The 17500-nt window shown below is 42.4% G+C and overlaps 2 protein-coding genes across 3 annotated transcripts in view; one reads left to right on the top strand and one right to left on the bottom strand.

Moving 5' to 3' along the window:
- Window positions 1-4666, top strand: part of LOC123501541 (transmembrane protein 145-like) — a 9986-nt gene extending 5320 nt beyond the window's left edge. For both annotated transcript variants that reach the window (XM_045250406.1, XM_045250407.1), the window contains 5 exons: window positions 1-130; window positions 1063-1235; window positions 1714-1834; window positions 2590-2796; window positions 3755-4666. The exon at window positions 1-130 is cut by the window's left edge and continues 43 nt beyond it. In XM_045250406.1, the coding sequence (XP_045106341.1) occupies window positions 1-130; window positions 1063-1235; window positions 1714-1834; window positions 2590-2796; window positions 3755-3913 (790 nt within the window). In that variant the 3' untranslated portion in view covers window positions 3914-4666. The remainder of the gene's footprint in view (window positions 131-1062; window positions 1236-1713; window positions 1835-2589; window positions 2797-3754) is intronic.
- A 1280-nt stretch (window positions 4667-5946) lies between these two features.
- LOC123501542 (alpha-(1,3)-fucosyltransferase C-like) lies at window positions 5947-14503 on the bottom strand. Its single transcript, XM_045250408.1, has 9 exons — window positions 14256-14503; window positions 12849-12952; window positions 11059-11260; window positions 10150-10325; window positions 9296-9424; window positions 8656-8854; window positions 8385-8539; window positions 7717-7875; window positions 5947-7322 (listed from the first exon to the last, which is right to left on the bottom strand). Exons 1-9 carry the CDS (start codon window positions 14277-14279, stop codon window positions 7151-7153), a joined length of 1320 nt encoding a protein of 439 aa, XP_045106343.1. The 5' UTR covers window positions 14280-14503; the 3' UTR covers window positions 5947-7150.
- Window positions 14504-17500: the final 2997 nt, after the last annotated feature.

Genomic DNA, 17500 nt, shown 5'->3' with positions numbered 1-17500 from the left:
GTTGCTGCTGGCTGCCAAAGGGTTTAATGTTACCAGGGGGAGACTGCGCCAGAACTCCGCCGTGCGCCTCACTGCCTTCATGTGCATGTATATCGTCACCTGCCTGTGTCTGTTTATCTACGAGCAACAGGTTAGTGCTGGTGACATATGCTGGTGAGATGTGCTGGTGATATATGCTGGTGATATGTGCTGGTGAAGTGTGTGAAGTCATCTCCGTTAACCCCTTCAGCACCATGACGTATTTTCATATTCATTCTGCTAACTATTTGGTGATTTTACACAGCTTCAGAAACATAAGTGCGGATTAAAATAGTGAAGACTCTAGCCATTAATCTTCTGACCTCCATAGACCCTTTCTAATGTCAATAAAATCGTCTAATCACACCGAAACTCATAGTAAAAATGCGTCTTAGTACTGAAAGAGTTAAAAGCACGATTCCAGTATTAGTTTGCTTGAATATTGCTGTTTAATCGGTGTCTGTTTAGTCATTGGTTTGCTTAATTAGTGTCGTGTCTAGTTATTACGTTGTTTAATTAATATTCCCCACATGAGTTTCTGAAGCTGTATAAAGTCGCCAAAAATTATGGGGCCGCCGTGGTACAGTGGAACCATGCGTGCTTTGGGATCCTAGAGGTCTCCAAGCGCACTGGTTCGAATCCTGTCCACGGTCCGAGTGTAGGTTGGGCTTCCTCACTGGGGGTAAGGGTTTCCTAGTGGGTGGGCTTTAAGATAGGAGGTACCCTAAAATTAACCCATAAATTCCCGTGAAAAGCCCACATGGTATAAAAAAAAAAAAAAAAGGAACCAGAATGAATATGGAAACACGTCCTGGTACTGAAGAGGTTAATTACATCAGACTACCTAACTAATTCTTCCCTTGGAGTAACAATAAAAGAAAAGATATAAAAATAAACGAAGGTAGGAATGGAACAAAGATGAAATAAAGTTCGGGAGACATGAGGCGATGAAAAATACTTCAGAAAAAGAAAAGAAATGTGGCCAAAGTTATAGCAATCTGTGTGTGATAACCCTTTCTTCGCCCCACCGCCATCCTTCGTCAGGTGTTCGACCCTGGTGAGGTGCTGTACCTGTATGAGTCACCTGCAGGCTACGCGCTGGTGGGACTGCGGCTGCTTGCGTGGCTCATGTTCCTCTACTCCTGCTTCTTCACCGTCAAGCATTACCCGGAGAAGAGTGGGTTCTACGGGCCCTTTTTCAGCTTCTTCTCCCTCTGGTGAGTCACGTGGCCCTCCCTCCTCCTGTATTTGTGCAATTCAAGACGGGGCACTGATCAAGGACAGGAAAAAATAACGAAAAATACTCCCACTGAGCTTCCTGTCTCTATAAAGTATGAGGAAAGGATCATCGAAAAACTGTATAAGTGTCTTGAAACTTTCCTCATTACGTGTTTCTCTAAGATAACTACATATTTTTTTATCTTAACATGTTACTTATACAACCTATACTCTCCTTCACCCATTCCTTTCTTATCTCACCTTACGTTTTCCTTCCCCATCCTTCCTAACCCTTCCCAACTTTCCCTAATCCATCACAACCTTCCCAACCCTCCCATATTCTCCCCAACCCCTCCACAACCTTCCTCAACCCTCCCCAACTCTCCCCAACCCCTCCATCACCCTTTCCAACCCTCCACTACCCTCTCCTACCTCTCCATCCCTCCTCACCCCACTCTCCGTCCGTCCCTCCGGCAGGTTTCTAGCGGGACCCATGGTGATCATCATTTGCAACCACGTGATAGACAAATGGGTGAGGGAGAAGGTAGTGAACGGGGTCGACCTCTCCATCACCCTTCTGGGCCACCTGTTCTTCCTGGTGAGTGTCTTCTTCTTCTTCTTCTTCTTTTTTTTTTTTTTTTCTTCTTCTTCTTCTTCTTCTTCTTCTTCTTCTTCTTCTTCTTCTTCTTCTTCTTCTTCTTCTTCTTCTTCTTCTTCTTCTTCTTCTTCTTCTTCTTCTTCTTCTTCTTCTTCTTCTTCCTTCGCTGTTTCAAGAGAGTCAAGGTCGTATTCTCAAACAGGTCTGTGCTTCACCGTCACTATTTCAAAAGGTTCTATTTAAATTTACACGATTTTTCTAAGGTGATTCTATGGTTGTAGAGGCAGAGTGACAAGATTCCTGCATTATTAACTGGAGAAACACTCTTGAAAACTCCGCTAATCATCTCTGTGGACCTTGAGAATAGTCTTGATGAGAGAGCGAAGCGTTTCTGAACACTGACCTCAGTTATCGATTCCATGTAGGAGTTTATCCCTTGCATCTTCCTTTAACCCACTCTGTCTTCCCATGATCCTCTTGATTGATCTCTTCGGTACCAGGATGCGTTTCCATATTCATTCTGGTTACTATTTGGCGATTTTCATACAGCTTCAGAAACATATGTTGGGAAGTGAATAGTGAAGACTCTGGCCATTAACCTTTTGACCTCCATAAACCCTTCCTAATGCAAATAAAATCATCAAATTATGCCCAAAAATCATGGTAAAAAATGCGTCTCAGTATTGAAGGGGTTAACTGTCTCCATATCAATCTCTGACACCCTCCTCCTCCTCCTCCTCCTTCTCTCCCGTCAGGTATTAACACGCCCTAGCGCAGCCAACAAGAACTTTCCCTTCCATGTGCGCACGTCTCAAGTTCGCGCCCTGGAACACTCCTCGACGGGCGTGGTAGGGAACAACACACTGGACGCCTTCTCCACCCATCGGTACGCCCCTGACCTGACGGAGCCGCACACACACGCAGCGCCGGACCTCTTCCTTGTGTCTGGCGCCGTGGAGATGGTAAGGCGGGGCAGGAGAGGCAAGGAGAGTCGAGGGAACCAAGGAACAAAGGGAGAGGGGAAGATTAATTGGCTTGTATTCTTAAACACTTCACGACGTATTTTCCCATTCATTCTGCTTATTATTTGGTGATTTTATAGATTCAGAAACTCATGTAGGGATTAGAATAGTGAAAACTGTGGCCATTAATCTTCTGACCTTCATAGACCCAAATTAATATTCTCCACATGAGTTTCTGAAGCTGTATAAAGTCTCCAAATAGGAACCAGAATGAATATGGAAACACGTCCTGGTATACTTATTATACCCAAAACTCAAGGTAGAAATGCGTTCCAGTACTGAAGGGGTTAAACACTTCTGTGCTTCACCGCCACTATTTCAAAAGGCTCTGTTTAAACTTATACGATTTTTCTGAAGTTTTTTTTTTTTTAATAGTTCTAGAGGCAGAGTGACAAGATTTCTACATAATCAACAGGAGAAACACTCTTGAAAACCCGGCTAATCATCTCAGTGGGCCAAGAAAATACCCGTGGTGAGAGAGCAAAGTGTTTCTGAATATGGGCTAAAGAAATAAGAGGAAAGAAGACGTTAGAGTAGTTTAGAAGAGGACGGTTGGAAAGGAAGGGAAAGATAAGAATGGAGACGATGGAGGCTGTAGACGAAAGTATGGAAAAGGAGAGAAAATAAGGAGATAGGAAAGGAAGGAAGTTTGTGTAAGAGAGAAGATGATGATACACACGAGAGAGGAGGAAAAAGCTATAGGGAATGGGAGATATAGAGGAAGGGTGAGGAATAGAAGACGAAAGAAGGGAAGAAATAAAGAAGGAATAGACAAGGGAAGAAAGAAGAAAAGGGAAACGAGAAGGAAAGACGGACATATGAGAGAGAGAGAGAGAGAGAGAGAGAGAGAGAGAGAGAGAGAGAGACTATGTACACCTATATCCATTTTCTTTCACAGATTCCTCTTCCGCTGCCGAGGGGAGTCACGAAAAACGACCAGCAGAGCTACCACCACCACCAGGACACCAAAGAATCAGCGGGACCACCACCACCATCACCACCACCACCACCACAATCAGCACCATCACCACCACCACCCTACGACACCCCACAGTAACCCCGAACCACCCACAAACTCCAATTAGACTCAGAAAAGTGTCTACAAAAGTGTCTAGACTCAGAGAGAGAGAGAGAGAGAGTCGAAAAAAAAAGCCAAATTAACCTTTACTGTTGTTGTTTTAGAGTAGAATAAAAAAAAAAGGAAAGAAAATGTTACTCTATGAATGTCTCTTAAGATTGAACTGTGCGCGACTGGTAATATTTGTAAAAAAGGCGCGAAATTGGACACATGCGTTCTCACAATACCCCCCCCTTCATTCTCCTCCTCCTCCTCCACTACTCAGTTTGGTTAGACTAGTGAGCAGAAAAGGAAGTGTTATCCCGCATGTACGAGTTTGAGTGTTATTAAGTGAGACAGGCGGAGTTCAAGGTAAATATGACATGTGTGGGGTATTGCTGGCCATGTTGGTAGCCATGAGAGAGAGAGAGAGAGAGAGAGAGAGAGATCTGTGTACAGTTGTTAGTGCAGTCCTTTTTACTAATACCACTGTGCAGTATAGCAAATTTCGTGGGCACGGTTTAAATTTAAGGGCATTATAGACAGAGCAGTAACAATAATGATAATAACTGTAATAATAATAGTAACTAATAAAAATGATATAGGTGCCACAACAACGAGACAATTCATGGTGCTTCTGAAACGCTTCGCTGTCTCACCTCGACTATTTTCAAAGGCAACAAACACATGATTAGCTGGACTTTTCATTGTTTCTTCGTTTAAGCTCTTCAGTTTTGAGACGCATTTTTACCACAAGTTTTGACTATGATTAGACCATTTTATTGACATTAAGAAGGGTTTATGGAGGCCAGAAGATTAATAGCCAGAGTTTTCACTATTTTAATCCCCACAGAAGTTCCTGAATCTGTATAAAATCACCAAATAGTAATCAGAATGAATATGGAAGCACGTCATGGTACTGAAGGGGTTAATGATGAAGAAATCTTGTTCACATATCACCAAAACCAAAAATGAAACACTGTTAGAAACCTGTGCAATTTCAAATAGAGCCTTTTGACCTGCACGGGAACTAGCAACTAAGTGGATGTCTTATTTTATTATTATCATTTTTTGTTTAAGCTCTTTCTGTTCCCCTTGGCCAGCTTTCCCTTCTTACATAAAAAAAAAAAAAGTTGAGGTGAAACGCAGATGGATTTCAGAATACAGTTACAACGAAGCCAGTCTACCTCTTGTCTTCTTTTAAGAGGGAGGTATCGAGGCATTTGCTCCCCAACTTTGGCTGACGCTTTTACACTTTTTAAAGAGCCAGCACTCAAGTGGGCCTTTTCTTTTAATCTTTTTTTTTTTGCCCTTGGCTGGCCCTCTTCCCTACGTAAAAAAAAAAAAAAAAAAAAAACGCTTTGATAACGCTGTACTGGCGGTGGTGCATGAATGAAGTAATTGTATGAACGCAAGAACACTTCATTCATGTCACGTGATGCTCTGTACTAGACTGTTGCTGTTGTTATAGTGAAAGTTGTATTGTTTTCGTTAAGGTACAGTAAAATGCCATCGATACGTGATATTTGTTTAACTGTTTATTGTTTATTCGGTTGTTTATGTATATACAAGACGTAGTTAAAATTATAAACAAGGCCTGCGTTTAACCCCTTCAGTACTGGGACACATTTTTACCTTGAGTTTTGGGGTATGATTTTATTGACATTAGGAAGGGTCTATGGAGGTCAGAGGATTAATAGCCAGAGTCTTCACTGTTTCAATCCCCACATAAGTTTCTGAAACTGTATAAAAACGCCAAATAGTAAGTAGAATGAATATGAAAACGTGTCCTGGTACTGAAGGGGTTAATGTTGTATAAGGCGCGGTGTTATACCAGTAGTACTATTAATGTTGATTGTTCATTGTTGGGTATATCAGATGTATTAATGTATCACTGTAGTACAACTGCGAGGCGCATAAGGACTGCCAATAATAAAACAATATGCCTGTACACAACAAACCAAAGATCACTCAGAGTTATAAAGACAATAAAATAAATAGATAAATAATAAAAGAAAAATTAATACTGGTTCTTTTCTTATCTACTTATTTATTGTACTGGAAGCGTTATTTATTTTTCACTCCAGCGCTTCTAGTTTAACATAAGTATTAAGATCACAATATCATCACACTGGAAAGCGGTAACAGATTGCGTGACAGTCGTAGCATCAGCCATAGCCACTTCTCTCCACCTCCATGTGCTTCATCCTGCTGACTTGCCGCGCTTATCACACTCGTCCGTATTCAGAAACGCTTTGCTCAAGGCCACAGAGATGACTAGCAGGTTTTTCAAGACTGTTTCTCTAGTTATAAATGTAGAAATCTTGTCAATCTGCCTTTAGAACCATAAAAAATCACCTTTAAAAACTCGTGTGAATTGAAATAAAATCCTTTGAAATAGTGAAGCCCAGAAGTGTTTGAGAATACTAGCCACTGTTTCACTGTCGGCTGCTGATGCTGTAGAGATAACGTACATATACATGGCAATACAGGAGGTGTGGATAGTGTATTGTAGTGATAGGAACTGCTGTAGGAGATACGACGACTGTCAATACTGTAGAGATAAGATATACTTCACTGTAGAGACGCTGCTGATACCGTGCTGTAGATCTGGTGTAGAAATGAATGTCTAGGCACTGGGCTGTAGAAATATAGGCACTACAGCAAAGATATACCCGCTGATACTGTAGAAAAACAAGACATTCTTTATAAACTGTAGAGGTGCTCGAGTTGTGAGTAAAAACACGTACAAACGGACACACCAGAAATTGACGGTGTGTAGAAAGGGAGTGTGTAGGGAAAATAGGGAGAGGGGAGGGGAACGGTAATGGAGCGATATCGTAGTGCAGGAATAGGTCAGTAGGTACTCAATCCATATTTAGAAACGGTTTGCTCTCTCACCACGACTATTTTCCAAGGCTACAGTGGTGATTACCGGTGTTTTCAAGAGTGTTCCTCCAGTTGATAACGTAAAAATCTTGTCAGTCTTCCTCTAGAACCGTAAAAACACCTTAAAAAATATTCGTGTACATTTAAAGACACCCTCTTGAAATAGTGGAGGTGAAGCAGAAGTGTTTGAGCATACGAGCCTCAGTGGTGGGTTTTTTTTTTTTTGTTCTTTTTTTAATCACTTTTTGTTCCTCATAGTCTGTTTCCCTCCAAGATATCTATAAACAAAAAAACTCTTAGATACGATAAGGAAACGCTATACTGAGGAGCGGAGAACACAGGAAGCGGTTAACTAGCGACGCGGAGGTTGAGTCTCAAACACTCGCCTTGTCCCACGAACCAGTCTCGAATGTCCGAATAAACCTTGGGCGTCTGATCCTCGTGAAGCTTCTTACACAGGTCACAGAAGCCTTGTGCTCCGCCTCTCCACCCGTCCACCACCTGGTACTGTTTCTTCCACCTGATAAGGAAGAGAAACAAGAAGTGGAAGGGTTAATTACTTCTGTGGTTATGTGAGAGTATTTTTATGTTATTATTCATTTAACCCCTTCAGTACCAGGACGCGTTTTCATATTCCTTCTGATTAGTGTTTGGTGATTTTACGTAGCTTCAGAAACTCATGTGGAGAGTAAAATAGTGAAGATTGTGGTCATTAATCTTCTGACCTCCATAGACCCTTCCTAATGCAAATAAAATCGTGTAATCATACCAAAAAATCAAGGTAAAAATGTGTCTTTACTACTGAATGGGTTAACGTTATACATAGCCATAGTTTAGACTTAGAACGTAATGGTAGTGCGGCGGTGTTGTTTCATAGAGAGAAAGAAAACGGTGTGAATGGAGCAGTGACTCACCAAAAGTACTCGTTGTAGGCCGTGTCGTTCCCGTCGAGGTACTTGAGGTGGTTGATGAGGGCCGTGATGCTGGGGAAGTCCTTCACGTTGATGATGGAGTGCGGGGGGGTGATGCTGGTGTAATTGGAGCCCCCCAACACCACGGGGACCACATCATGCCTGCTCGTGTCCCGCCAGCGTCACGATAACGAAGAGGCAAGTACGTAGATATGTGTGTGTGTGTGTGTGTGTGTTAAAGATCATTAGGCATGTACCAGTTAACTAAGATGATTTTTTTTTTGTTAGTGTGCAGCCATTGTTAAAACGATTATCTATTTTTTTCCTTCATCGAGTTATTTATTTTACATTAGTTCTCGTAAATAAATGTGTTTACAATTATGGATGAAGTTGAAAAATTCTAGATACCTACTTCTCAATTCTGGAAACAAGAAAAGGAAGAAATAGAAGAGGAAAATTTAAAGATGAGAGAGAGAGAGAGAGAGAGAGAGAGAGAGAGAGAGAGAGAGAAGGTTATCACTGTAAGAGGTAGAATTCATTACGAAATTTAAACACAGAGGACAGGCATTGCACCCACCACCACCACCACCACCACCACCACCTATAGGAACGTGCGCGAGGTTGGTGATGGTGGTGGTGGAAGAGGTACAGCTTCATCTTCGCTCACGCACCTGAGGACTGAGAAGAGCTTTTCCGTGACGTAGTCTTTGCACAGGGAGTTCTCGAAGGACAGATAGAACTTGTAGTGTTGGCCCAGCATATCATAGCACTCCTCAGTCTTCTCCCTGGGGCAACTCAATTTACCACACTTCCCATAGATGTCCACCTGGGGGAGAGGAGACAGCGAGGGAGGAAGGCGGGTTTTTATTTAATTTTTTTTTTATGCAGAGAAGGGAGGGGGGAGGTTAACACACACACACACACACACACACACACACACACCTGTATATGCTTCTTAAGGTATCTGACAAGCTTCTCTCTTCTTGATATGGTGAAGCAGTTTGAGACGAACCAGGCAGCCATCTTGGTCTTTCCCTTGGCGTAGTTCCTCTCCAAGCCGCCAGGTGGAGGAGAGGCAGACGGGGAGGTGGAGGAGGTGGTGGAGGAGGTAGAGGGTGGAATGGGAATGACTCGACCGTACCTAAAGAAAGAAAATGGGTAAATGGTTGGGTAATTGTTGTTAGCTGGTTGTTTGTATTGGTTTATTTATCTGTTTAATTATTTTGCTTGCTGCTACTACTACTACTACTACTACTACTACTACTACTACTACTACTACTACTACTACTTATAATAATAATAATAATAATAATAATAATAATAATAATAATAATACAGCTACTACTACTACTACTACTACTACTACTACTACTACATAAAGAACAAAACTACCACTGAAGCAACCACCACCACCACCACCACCACCACAACCACAACCACAACAACAACAACAACAACAACAACACCTAGAAATAACCACACAAAACACAACACACGAGTCACAACCACCACCACAACACTACCACCACCACACCACACCACCACCACCACAACAACAACAACACCACCACATCACCACCACCTTTGCTGCACATCTGAGTCCCATCTGTAGGTCATGGTCCAGTTGAAGAGGTGATTGTAAGTCCCGGGGTCCTGGTACACGTAAGAGGCGGATTCCATTTCCCAAAACACCCACCGCTGATGTGGCGACCTGGTGGATGAAAGTGGATTAGTTAGCGGAAGTTGTGACAGTAGCATGAAGGGTAACAGGGAGAGAAAGTGAGTAAAAGAAAGTGACTGGGACAATGTACCAAGACAAAGTAAGTAACATTGAAAAGAGTAAGGAAATAGTGACAGAGAAAGTGAGGAGGAAAAGAGTAACAGGAAAAAAAAGTAACAGGACAGAAAATAACGAGGGAAAAAAAAAGACCAGGAAAGAAGGTGATAGGATAAAGAGTAACAACGAGAAAAATTAACAGAAAAGAAAATAACGCGGGGAAAAAAAAGGACAAGGAAGAAATGTACCAGGAAAAAAAAAGAATAACAGAGAAACAGTAACAGAAAGAAAGGAATAAGATAAAAAAAAAGTACCAGGACAGAATGTAACAGGAAAAAGAAACAAGAAAATAAGTACCAGGAAAGAAAGAAAGAAACAGGAAAAGAGGAACAAAAAATACTGAAAGAGGATGAAATAAGGAACGTAAGAAAAGAAGAACTGACGAAGGAAGCAGAAACTAAAGAAGAAAGTGAGAAAGCAAAAATAAATGAAGGAAGTAGACAATAAAAGCGAATGAATGAATAAGAGAAAGAAAGAAAACTAAATGAGGAAACAGAGACAAAGAGACAAGCATTAATGGATCATAATTGACAGTTAATACCGAAAAAAAATAAATAAATAAAAGACTCAGCAGGTGGACTCGAGCGCTCCACTCTCACCTCTTGTTGGGGAGGTTGTCGGCTTTCAGGGAGCGAAAGTGGAAGAGGGTGGCATCGAAGGCATCAAGAGGCACCATGGTTTTGTTCTTGGTGAGGTAACAGGAGTCCACCTCGCAGCCAGCTGTCTTGAAGGGCGCCTGACCCTCCCCGAACCCCATTGTCTTGCCTCCGTACCCCTGCAGCAGACGGAGGAGGAGGAGGAGGAGGAGGAGGAGGAGGCAGTGGTGTTGGTGAAGGAGGAGCAGGAGTAGGATGTGGTGGAGGAGGAGGAGGAGGAGAAGGTGGTGGAGATGGAGGTGGAGGAGGAAGAGGAAGAGGAAGAGAAGGAGGTGGAGGAGGAAGTGGAGGAGGAGGAAGAATGATATTGTTGTTATTGAGATTCTATTATTATCATCCTTATATCTAAGGCAACAGGAGAACAAAGAGGAGGAGGAGGAAGAGGAGGAGGAGCAGGAAGAGGAAGATAATTATTTGCCTGTTTGTTTGACGTTTACAAGTTTGATTCTTCTTCTAATTCTCGTGTAACTTAGCAACTTGTAAACTTGTCTTCTTACTAACTTATCCCCCCAAAAACAAAAATAGATAAATAAATAAACAAATGAATAAATAAATAGATAAACAATGATCTCTTTAATTTTCTTTGAACATTAAGTGATTTTAGTTTTTTGTTTACTCATTACTATTATATCATCTATTCATTTCTCTAGTCATATAATATTTCTCAGTAGAGCACATCCCTAAATGCTGCCTTATCACAACTAGCCTTTGCCAGGGCCAACATATCTGCTGCTGCTTTGCTCTCCTGTATTCCTTCCTTTTCCTGTTCCTTTACTCATCATTATTTTGTGAGAGTGTTTCTTTATTGATACACATTCCTCTGTTACCGTCACTACATCACTTAAGCCTTACGTAAGTCCACACAAGTATCGTCTTCATTGGGAGCAGCTGAGCCTCGCCCCCTGACACCTCCCCCTGCTGCGCCTCCTTCGTGGTTTGCGTCAGGGTGGTAAGGGGTTCGCTGTGCGGCTGCGTTCTGGAGGCATTTTCGCTGGTGTGTGGCGCGTGGACCTTCGACTTGTTATATATGATGATGCTTTGAATCTTAGGCAGTCTGGAAAGGAGGAGAGGTTGTGTCGTTATCGTCGTTGTTATTGTTGTTATCATCATTATATTCATCGTATTATTATTGTTATCATTATCGGGTTATTCTGTCTCACCTATGCGTCACACCTTCGCCATCGCTTGTGTTGCGGATTTTTAACCCCTGAGTACCATGACGCGTTTTCACATTCATTTTGCTTACGATTTGGTGGTTTTATACAGCTTCGGAAACTTACGTGGAGATTTAAATAGTGAAGACTCCGGCCATTAATCTTCTGACCTCCATAGGCCCTTCGTAATATCAATAAAATATTATAATCGTACATGAAAAGGTAAAATGCGTCCCAGTATCGAAGGAGTTAAGGATGTTTTTACAGTTGTGGTTCCAGTGACAGACCAAAAAGATTTTCACAATAAGAACGCAGCGAAATCACTTGAGAACGCGGCTCATCATCTCTGCGGCCTTTGAAAACAGCAACAATGAGAGAGTTAAAGCGTTCAGGTGACAAGTGGAAGTGAGTTTCGAATGAGTAACCCTGCCGTCTATGAGAAAACTTCCCTAGTAAATTACCCTGCCCTGATGACACCTTTACGAACTATTATACTATCTATGTACTATTATAATCCTTGTTTGGCAGCTGACTTTCGAACTAATGAGGCAGTAGTCGCAGTTAATGAACCTCAAACAATCTGGAAAGCGGCGAGTGTTTCCGATCCATTAGCTGGGGTACATGATTTGCTGTGAGGCCTCATGACGCGCAGTGAGGCAACCCACGCCCAGGGAAGCAACAGAGGCCCGTCTTCAGAAACGCTCTTCTCTCTCCCCACGACCATTCTCTAACGTTACAGAGATGATTCATCGGGTTCTCGAGAGCGTTTCTTCTGTTGATAATGTGGAAATCTTATTATTCTGTCAATGAAACTATAAAAACATCCTAAAAAACCCTTGTCACTTATTATATACTTCGATTCGTAAACGCTTTGTTCTCTCTCCCCACTACTATTTTCAAAGACAAAGATAACTATAGCTTTGTTGTCAAGAGTGTTTTTCTGTTAATAATGTGGAAATATTCCGTCATTGAGACTAAAAGCATCCTTAAAACCAATATTACATTTTTATATACTTCGATTCGTAAACGCTTTGCTCTCTCTCTCTCTCTCTCCCCACTACTATTTTCAAAGACAAAGATAGCTATAGTTGGGTTGTCAAGAGTTGTTTTTCCTGTTGATAAAGTGGTAGTTTTGTTGATCATTTACTCTATAACCAGAACCAACGCCCTTATAAACCCGTGTAACTGTAGCAGAGCCTTTTGAAAGTGGTGAAGGTGCGAGCAGAAGTGTCTCAGAGTATACAGAGTCACTGACGCCGAGATTTTCCTCATTAGATGTCAAGATTAGTTAGTAGTGGGCGAGACTCATTGCCCTTCCTCCTCTAACTTCTCCTCTTTCTTCTCCTCCTCCTCTTTCTTCTCCTCCTTCTCTTCCTGCTCCTGCTCCTGCTTCTCCTCCTCTTCCTCCTTCTCCTCCTCCTCCTCCTTCTCTTTCTCCGTCTTCTTCTTCTTCTCCTTCCCTCCTTGTCCTCCTTCTGCACCTCTTACCTGAAGGAGGTGCCGCTGAGTCTGTTCACGTCCCACGAATGTTCCTGGCGGTCCTCAAACAGCACGAGGACCACAGCGAAAAGGACGAGACACAGGTAGAAGGCCTGGGGGGAGGAGAAGGGGAAGGTGGCAATAAAACAGTCAAACACGTGCATAAAGGAAGACAAACAAAGCACCTGATGAACCGCAGGTGTGTATAGAGACGAGATACCTGTGTGAATGAAGGGTTGATTAATATAAACACCTGTAGATGAGATACTAACGAAGCAGGTGTAAATGACGTGTTCAGGTGTGGGTAGGGACGTGTGTGTGTGTGTGTGTGTGTGTGTGTGTGTGGCGGTGAGTCCCACGCTCCACGCCCTACGGTAACTGGTCTTGACTGTCTGTAACACGTCCAGCAATCCCGCCAGGTGTCACTTCCGCAAAGAGCTTTCTTCCTCACGGCTGTCATTAACCCTTTCCTTCCCTTCCCTTTCCTTCTCTTCTCTTCTCTTCCTTATCTCCTTTCCCTTCCCTTCTATTCCCTTCTTTTCCTTATCTTCTTTCCCTTCCCTTCCCTTCCTTTCCTTTCTCTTCTTTATCTTCTCTTTTCCCTTCTTCTCTTCCTTCCCTTCCTTTCTCTTCCTTATCTTTTCCTTTCCTTTCCCTTCGCTTCCCTTCTCTTCCTTTCTCTTTGTTATTTTATCCTTTCTTTTCCCTTCCCTCTCCTCCCCTTCCCTTCCCTATCTTCTCTTTTCCTTACTTTTTCTTTCCTTCTCTCTCTCCTTCCCTTCCATTCCCTTCCTTTTTTTTTCTTTATCTTCACCTTTCCATTTCCTTTCCTTTCCTTCTCTTCCGTTCCTTACCTTCCTTTCCTTGTCTCACCGCATCACCGTTACTCCTCCTTCTAATCCTCCTCCTCCTCCTCCTCCTCCTCCTCCTCCTCCTGTTCTTCCTGCTGTTGCTATCCTAAAGTCTGTTGTTATTGTTGTTATTATTGTTATTATAAGTTATCTTTTTTTTTTTTGTAATTAGTAGTGGTGATGTAGTTGTTGTTGTTGTTGTTGTTGGAGATGGTGGTGGTGGTGGTGGTGGTGGTGGTGGTGGTGGTGGTGGTATTGTAATTACTACATGTTATTCTTACTGTACATCCTCCTCCTCCTTTTTCTCCTCCTCCTCTTCACCTCTTCGTGTCCTCCTCCTCCTCCTCCTCCTCCTCCTCCTCCTTTTCCACCACTACCACCTCCTCCTCTTTTAATCTCTTTTATTGCATCGTCACCAACACACACACACACACACACACACACACACACACACACACACACACACACACACACACACACACACACACACACACACACCGCAGGCCTTTAAGTATTACCTGTTGAGGATGAAAGGGTTAGCGTGACTCAGGTGTGCGGTACTTACAGGCAATCTGACGAGGTTCTTCATGGTAACTGACGAAGGCGGTGAAGGAGGAAGAGGAGGAGGAGGAGAAGGAGGAGGAGGATGACTAAGGGGAATGTCGCTATGAAGGGGAAGAGTAAGAAAAATATTATGTTCCGTTATTCCTCAAATATTCCCCATTTTTTTGTCTCTCTCTCTCTCTCTCTCTCTCTCTCTCTCTCTCTCTCTCTCTCTCTCTCTCTCTCTCTCTCTCTTCATTCCTTTTTCTCATTATTTTCCATCATATTTGTGTTCTTGTTACAGTTCATCATTTTTTTTCTACTTTCCTCTTCCTCCTGTCTTTTTTTCTTTTCTTCACTTCTTTTCTTTTTGCACTATTTTTCTTTTTCCTTTTTATTTCCACTTCTTCACTTCTTGTTCCTTTTTTCAGTTTTTTTCTTTTCCACACCTCATCTATATTTCCTTCCTCCTCACTTTTTTTTTCTTCTTCCTTTTCTTTCTTTTATTCACATCTTTCTCCACCTTCTCCGTTTTTCTTCTTCTTCTTTCTTACTCATTCATATTCTTCCTCACTTTTCTCTCCTCCTCTCTTTCGTCTTCCTCTTCCTTCTCTTTTTTCTCTTCCGTCTCTCCTTCTTAATCTTATTCTGCAAAGGAATAGTTTATTTATTATTATTTTGTGTGTGTGTGTGTGTGTGTGTGTGTGTGTGTGTGTGTGTGTGTGTGTGTGCGTGTGGGTGGGAGTGTGTGAGTGTTGGGTTTCTCTCTCTCTCTCTCTCTCTCTCTCTCTCTCTCTCTCTCTCTCTCTCTCTCTCTCTCTCGTTATTATCATTATTTATTCATCTCCATGTATTGTTTTTTTTTTTTTTTTTTTTTCTCCGTCTCTTTGTTTGCTGTCTGTCTTTTTCCTTCCATTTTCTATGAATTGTTTACGCATCTCATCAATTTTGTGGTTGTAGTGGTGGTGGTGGTGGTGGTGGTGGTGGTGGTGGTGGTGGTGGTAGACTACTAGGTGTCTTACTATTAATCTTTTAGGGAACTGGCAATCAAGTAGGCCTTTTTTCCCCTCTTTTTTGATTGCCCTTGGCCAGTTTCCCCTCTTCCACAAAATAAAATAAATAAATGAAATAAAAATCCTCCTCCTCATCATCATCATCATTATCGGTGTAGTTTGTGGGCGCGGGGAGGGAGTGTGGCAAGACGTCAGCACCACGGGATACACTGTAGCTGCCCGCATCACCACAATCACCCTCACAATCACCACAATCATCTCATCACTAGCAAGCAGGAACCCCACCCCCCTTCCACCACCCCTTTCACACCCCAGCACCCCCTGACCCTTCATCCCCTCTCTCTCTCTCTCTCTCTCTCTCTCTCTCTCTCTCTCTCTCTCTCTCTCTTTCCGTTCCTATTTACTTAACCTGCTTTCTCATCCACCTTTCCCGTCCTTCCTTATTTACCTAACGTACCCTCTGTCTCTCTCTCTCTCTCTCTCTCTCTCTCTCTCTCTCTCTCTCTCTCTCTCTCTCTCTCTCTCTCTCTCTTACCAACAGCATTAGTAATTCCCTCCCATCCCCTCTCATCCCCCTCATTCCCCCTCACACCTCTCCCGTATCTATTAAGTCGCCCTCCCTCCTCCCCTCCTCCTTCCCTCCTCTTATATCAGAAAGCAGGCAGGATATCACCCACCTCCACCTCCCTTCCTTTATTTTAACATAGCTATGACCATTCCCGCCCTCTTCCCCTCCCCCAGTCACCTCTCATCACTCCCATTGTTGTTATTGAGGTGTTGGCGTGTGTTGTGGTGTGTTGGGGTGTGTTGGGACATGTAGAGGTGGAAGTTAGTGGTGTTATTTGAAGTATTGGTTGGTTAGGTTAGGTTAGGTTAGGTTGGGTTGAGTTGGGTTGGGTTTGGTAGTGTTTGTGGTGCTGCTAATCGTGTTTATCTGAAGTTGGGATTATTTTTAATGGCCACGAATATAGATACTCTGGTTTTCATGTTTCTTTTTTTTTTTTGCTTCTCTCTATCTATCTCTATCTCTCTCTCTCTCTCTCTCTGTAGCATCCTTCTTCAAATATAAGTTGAGTCGAGAACATCCGTGAAAATCCCAAGCAACGTCTCAGTCACTCAACAATCCGGAATGCTTCTCCAAAAGACCTCTTAAACGTCACCTTGGTCCGTGTTCACTAATGCTCTGCTCTCTCACCACGACTATTTTCCAAGGCGACTCAGATGATCAGCGGGGTTTTCAATAGTGTTTCTCCTGTTAGTAATGTAGAAATCTTTCCACTCTGCCTCTAGAACTATAAAAACACCTTAAAACTCGCGTAAATTTAAATAAAGCCTTTTGTAATTGTGGAGGTGAAGCACATAATTGTTTGTAAATATGAGCCATTATAAAACATTCTGCTTGAAGTGAAGATGCTGTAATATATTCTGTTTTTTTAGGATACAGTCAGGTGGCGGTAATTTCCTTAGTGGTTTGTAATGAAGGTATGCTGTAGACTTTACTCCTGTCACTGCAAACATAATTTTCTTTCGCAGACTTTCATCTCAGTGAGCCTTTTTGTTCAGTAATATTTGTAGTCCTTGGTCATTTTTTCCCCTCTCACATTAAAAACTCATGAAAATTTCCTTTGAAAGATAAATAACTTGACACTACAAGCCTTGAGAACATAAGACAAGACGCGCTTACATTTATAACCCCTTCAGCACTGGGACACATTTTCATCTTCAGATCTGTGTACGATTAGACCATTTTATTGACACTGGGAAGAGTCTACAGGGTTCAGAGGATTGATGGCCACAGTCTTCACTATTTCAATCCCCACATAAGTTTCTGAAGCTGTATAAAATCACCAAATAGTCACCAGAATGAATGGTACTCAAGTGGTTAACAATACGGTTCCTTTAACATAATCTTCATAGTAGTCAAAAATTTATGAGGAAAACATTTATTCTACAAAAAAAAAAAAAAACACCCATGAAAAAATCACAGCATCTCCACAGCTCCACACACCACCACCTGTGTTAAGACTAGACGCTGTAATGTTTTCAGAATAGACCCTCACTTGTTTACACTTGGCGATGTAAACACTAACACTAACACTAACACTAACACTAACACTAACACTAACACTAGCACGTAACAAAGCCTCACGGGACCCTAACCTGTTCCTGGACCTCCCACTCCCTCTTGCCCTCCTCCACGCTGCACTGCAATGCCCCTAACCTGGCCTCACCTTGCCCTAACTCCCAAACACTG

The sequence above is a fragment of the Portunus trituberculatus genome, chromosome 9, assembly GCF_017591435.1.
Source record: "Portunus trituberculatus isolate SZX2019 chromosome 9, ASM1759143v1, whole genome shotgun sequence".
NCBI classification, from domain to species: Eukaryota; Metazoa; Arthropoda; class Malacostraca; order Decapoda; family Portunidae; genus Portunus; species Portunus trituberculatus.
The sequence above is the reverse complement of the archived record's forward strand: the minus strand, read 5'-3'. Positions and strand labels throughout refer to the sequence as shown.

Coding starts and splice junctions, on each gene's coding strand:
- LOC123501542 (XM_045250408.1), bottom strand. CDS start 14,279: ATGAAGAACCTCGTCAGATTGCCT. Junction 12,953..14,255: donor AGAACCTCGTCAGATTGCCT/GTAAGTACCGCA, acceptor TCCTCCCCCCAG/GCCTTCTACCTGTGTCTCGT. Junction 10,326..11,058: donor CGATACTTGTGTGGACTTAC/GTAAGGCTTAAG, acceptor CGTCTGCTGCAG/GGGTACGGAGGCAAGACAAT.